General features: G+C 47.5%; 1 protein-coding gene across 1 annotated transcript; it reads left to right on the top strand.

The window, feature by feature from the left end:
• The first annotated feature begins 380 nt into the window (after positions 1–380).
• On the top strand, positions 381–1,187 carry LOC134910892 (transmembrane protein 81-like). The gene has a single exon (XM_063919280.1). The coding sequence runs from the start codon at positions 381–383 to the stop codon at positions 1,185–1,187; it is 807 nt and encodes a 268-aa protein (XP_063775350.1).
• Positions 1,188–5,443: the final 4,256 nt, after the last annotated feature.

The raw sequence follows: 5,443 nt of genomic DNA, 5'->3' as shown, positions 1-5,443 counted from the left end.
AGAGGCACACCTGGGGATATAGGGGAATGAAGCATACCTGGGAAACTTGTAGGAGCTAGAAGAAGCAGGAGAAGGAGAACAGAGGAGCATCAGGAGACCTGGGGGCGGGGCAACATGCAGTGCAGTAAATACTGAAGAGAGGAAACTACTAAACTAGTCGGGAGAGGTTGAAGTGAATGCCCTGTGAGGCTGCTGTGACTGGAGAGCGGGGGAGGGGGGCACACAACCCCCATGCTGGTAACTAGCTCTGTTAGCTGTCATGATGATGTAATAATGGGTCTCCGTACAGTAAATGCTGGGGACTTACCATCTCTCACTCAGACACAAGTTTGGCTCATTACAGGCTATAACTGTACTGATCGTTGTGTGCGTTTACAGAGATGTTAGCATTGCTACCTCTCTTATTTATCATATTTGGGCTGTGCCGGCCTGAGGAGAGACCTTTGGAAAAGATAAGGTATGTGACTATCCCAGCAATACTGAAAGGAATCTCTGCAAAGATGATAGTGGAGAGCACCATATGTAGTACAAGCTGCGGAATAGGCACAAGGATTGAGAGCAGATGCATAGTCGACAAGGATGGCATGCATATTGACTGTGAAAAGGTGGCCGTTGAGTGCGTGATCAGCTGGATGTGCGGCCTGAGAACATACACCAGGACTGTTGGGGATTCCTTTAATATGACCTGTTTCGATCCAGTGGAATCTAAAACAGACCCAGAGACCTTGGACTTTTATTGGAGAGTAGCCAGGGGAAGAATGACAACTGAGGATGAGGCCTTCAACCCTATAAAGTTAGGGGGTTACATGGTGGAGTTTCCTTACGTCCTCGAGAGTCATGCTGGGACGTATCGCTGTGACATCTACAGCAAGAAAGAAAGGAAGCTAGTTCAACGCCTGGATTTTGGCTTAAAGGTGCGGAACCCTAAGGCTGCCAGTCTCAACACCGAGCAACTTGTCGCAAGGAGCCAAATGGTGAAAGCGGCAATAACACAGGGACGCAAAAGACCACTTACTCTAGTGCGTGAAACACTCACGCTAAAAGAACGACTTCTGATCATCCTGGTAGTTGGCATCATTACTGGGCTATTGGCAGGTTGCTTTTATGCTTTAATACGTTGGTGTGTGAACAAATGGAAAAACCTGGATCGCGAGAGGGACCTGGAGAATGGGGAATTTGATGTTTAGGAGCCCATTACACCGGAGAGGCAAAACATGCAAACATTACTGCCTGGTCTCCATGGAGCTCCAGAGATCGCTGGCCAACCTCAGGCCTGCTTGAGACCACATTCCTGCCTCCATCCCTCTTCAGAAACCACTGGTCAAGCTTTAGCGCGCTCCAGAGAATGTTAGCCAGCCTTCAGCCCCACCAGATACTGCTGGCCATCCTATAGGTGCTCCAGAGACCATGGGTCTGCCTCCAGGACGCTCATGCAAGATCTACAGATACCACTGGCCGGCCTCCAGCCCACCCCAGAGACAGCTCCAGAGGCGTTTGTACATTTTCTCCCATGGTATGAATAAAGATCTTTTATGCACCTACTCAGATCTTTTTATTCTGTGTTGTTACAGCTGCAATATTGGTATTGTTATTTCCAGACCCATAGGTGTCAGCCATGTGTGATGGAGTTTAGTCCACACAATTAAAATTTTAACCAGGGATTTGTTTATTAACCAGGTAAAACAGTAAGATGTGAGAGGGTTAAAGCAGCACAATGCATGAACATGCAGTATAATACACATCCAGCAAGGAGTGGGTTAATGCAGGGGCTATGTGTTGGAGATCGCACCTACAAATATGTGCAGTGGTGGTAGTGGAAAGCACTGGGAGGTAAGTAGAGGTGGCATTGTAGCTATAGGGGTACCCTGTGGCATCACTAAGGTCGTGACACCTGGTGCACTGAATATAATCCATGTGCAGGCCCCAAAAGAGGGCGTGACATAAGGGGGAGGGGCATGACCTCAGGGAGAATAAGTGTGGCCTCATGGGACATCCTGTTTTCATAACTCTGGGGGCGTGCCTGACATTCACGGACAAGCTAGGCTGCTTCCGGAGACTTCCTGCACCTCAGTATTCCCGTAAGACCAGTATGGCAGTGAGTATCGTCTGCTCCAATTACACACACACACCATGGATTACTACCCGTCTATTGGACAAATGCCAATCAGTTACAAGCCGTAGTTGCAGGAGTCTCTGTTTAGATAGCAGTCTTCACTACCGTATGTGAAATCTCAGAGCGCTTCATAGCGTGGGAGATCCCAGTCCCTGAAAGCAGCCTTCGCGCCACTGACACTAAAGTTTACTGTGTGGCGCCGGGGTCCCGATTAGGAGTCGGGCGGATTGGCCGGTGATCTTCCCAGCGGGTAGTGCCCAGACCCAAGGAGAAGCCAGATCAAATGCTGTCAGCAAGAGGCAGAAAAGTGAGCTCACCACCTTCCTGCTGTGTCTGAAATACATTCATGAGAGACTGCAGAGCTGGACTAGACTGGAAACAGGTCTGTAGAGTCTTGCCACTTTTCACATATATCTCTGGAGAACCCATCAGTACTTATACAAGTTGCAGTCATCATATTAATTTATAGAGACATAAAACTAACCCTGACCCCCATCCCATAGCCTAGCCATAACCCTCCCCCTAGTGCCAACCCTCCCGTCCCACTACCTATCCTTAACCCTCCAACCAGTGCCTAACCTTAACCCTTCTGTCCCGAGGCCTAACTCTAACTCTCTGCCTAGTGCCTAACTCCCCCATCCACAGCCTTCCCCTAACCCTCCCGCCAGTGCCTAACCTTAACCCTCACATCCTGCCGACTAACCCTAACCCTCCCCCTAGTGCTTACATGTGGGTACACACTGGCAGATATCTACAGACAGATCAGGCAGTGTGTTGTGCATACACACTGCCTGATCCATTTTGAGTGACATCACGAACTGGGTGGGCAGTTACATGTGCCACCCAGTTGCGTTGTCAATCCCCGCTGGCTGCTGCAGGAAGTGTACAGTGATTGGCTGACCAACCGTACACACAAAACAATGCATCAGTATATCTGTAGATATATTAGTCATCGGCTGTGCTGCAGGGTCAACATGATATGTCTGTGAACGAAGGCATTCACAGACATATCGTTGGTACACACTACCGTTATATCGGCTGTTACTCTAACCCTCCCGTCCCGCAGACTAACACTAACCCTCCCCCTAGTGCCTTACCCTAACCCTGCTGTCCCGCATCCTAACACTAACCCTCCCCTATCGCAGCCTCTCCCTCCCCTCCCATAGCCTAAACCTAATCCTCCTCCCAGTGCCTAATCCCCCTACCCCCTTACTTACATCAGAAAGCTGACTGTCTGGATTCTTGCGTCAGAATTCTGAGCGGTTTCGGAATTCTGGCACCGGTTTTCTGACTGCCAACATCTTGATTATCGAGTTGCCAACTACAGGGGACATTTACTAAGCAGTGATAAGGGCGGAGAAGTGAGCCAGTGGAGAAGTTGGTAACATCTATAATTTGCATACTATAACATGATACAGATCTGCTGATTGGTTGATTGGGCAACTTCTCCACTGGCTCACTTCTCCGCTCTTAACATAGCTTAGTAATACCCCTTTTCCACTACCATTAAAAACAGGGGTAAATGCGCGGGGGCTTGCATATACCCGTGTTTTTTCCTAGTGGAAATGGCTCCCCCAGCAAATTCCCGGATCAAGTGATCTGGGAATCCTACCTGGGTATCTTGCCGGGTTGAACACGTGTTCAACCCGGTAAACTGTGTAGTGTGAATGGGAGCCGTGTCAAGGCGACACGGCTCCCGTTCACAGTGTATGGAAGGGTGGCGCTGGGAGATCATGTGATCTCCAAGCACCGCCCCTGCCACGTCAGCAGCTGCGTCACCAACCCGGCAATTTGCCGGGTTGGTGAGCACTGTGGGAAAGGGGGCTGTAGCACGGGTCGCAGCTGTGTCAGGCTCCAGGCTGCGACCCATGCTACAGATGGAAAAGGGATATAAATATCCCCCTTCATCCCTAGAAATCGGGTGAGGACCCTATGCCACAACGCTTCTAATAAGTATATGGAAACTGGTCACCATTTTCAGTGAATCAGTTAAAAACTAACCTTCTTTTATTAGTTAATCCAGAGGGGAGTTTGTACAGAAAGACTAAGGGGCCCATTTATCAAAGATAGCATATGCAATTGCATACCCTCCAACATTTTACACATAAAAACCGGTACAAAATTAGGAAAGGGGCGTGGCCACGGGTAAAGGGGGCATGGCTACGCCCCTTTTCCTATACTTTCAATAGAAGTTTGGAGAGCCAAAAATCGGTACAGACCATTAAAAGAAGGTACTGTTCCTTCCAAAAATAAAAGTTTATACACGATACAGCTGATTAACAGTATTTTGATAGTTCCGTATAAATGGAAAGCGTTATGAAGATGTATTTACTTCTTATTGTGAGAGATAAGGGACTCTCCTCTTGCCTATAAAGATTGCTGCATATACATATACTTAAGGGCCCTATACACGGGAGAGATGTGTGCTGAGCGATGCGGGGGAGGACGGGGGGCCGCTCATTTCACGCAGCGGGTGAAATGAGCGACGTGCTAGATTGGCCAGCGTTATTTGTGGATGCGCATAAGGATTATCAAGTTATTCCACTGGTAATTTTATATATGGTGTGGATAAAAAATAAAATTCACAAACTATTGAGTGTACATGCACAGCGAAATAACTGGCATTGGCAACATGGGAGCATAATTACAATGTATCGAATTGTATACACTGTACTATCTGTTACACTAAAAACTAAGTATAAACCGAATGTATCAAATTGTCTATACTGGATTAATGGTTACTAATAAAAACGGAGATAGCGACATAGGGGTATATTTACTAAAATTCGTATTTTCCCGACTGAGGTTAAAGTTCAAACACGAATGACATCGAAAGTGTAAATTTGCAACTTTTTGAATTTATTACGACTAATTTACTAAGCTGTCGTATTCTGCATTTTCGTATTTACCGATTTCGATGTCATTCGTATTTTTTGGCAGTGTTTTACGGGAGTGAATTGTAAAACACTGCCGACTTTAACACAATGAATCTCGGCCGGATCTGTGCTATCCGTGCTGGGCTTCATTGTGCACCTTTCGTAAAAAGTAAAACTTTGTTAAAATGTTAAAAAAAATGCGTGGGGTCCCCCCTCCTAAGCAAAACCAGCCTCGGGCTCTTTGAGCCGGTCCTGGTTGAAAAAATATGGGGGGAAAAGTGACAAGGGTTCCCCCATATTTAATCAACCAGCACCGGGCTCTGCGCCTGGTCCTGGTTCCAAAAATACGGGGGACAAAAAGCGTAGGGGTCCCCCAAATTTTTAAAACCAGCACCGGGCTCCACTAGCCAGGTACATAATGCCACAGCCGGGGGACACTTTTATATAGGTCCCT

This window comes from Pseudophryne corroboree, chromosome 4, assembly GCF_028390025.1.
Source record: "Pseudophryne corroboree isolate aPseCor3 chromosome 4, aPseCor3.hap2, whole genome shotgun sequence".
NCBI lineage: Eukaryota > Metazoa > Chordata > Amphibia > Anura > Myobatrachidae > Pseudophryne > Pseudophryne corroboree.
Note: the sequence above shows the minus strand (reverse complement) of the source record. Positions and strands in the feature narration are given on the sequence as shown.

What these genes read in the sequence shown, in the direction of transcription:
- LOC134910892 (XM_063919280.1), top strand. Translation starts at nt 381, where the DNA reads ATGTTAGCATTGCTACCTCTCTTATTTATCATATTTGGGCTGTGCCGG.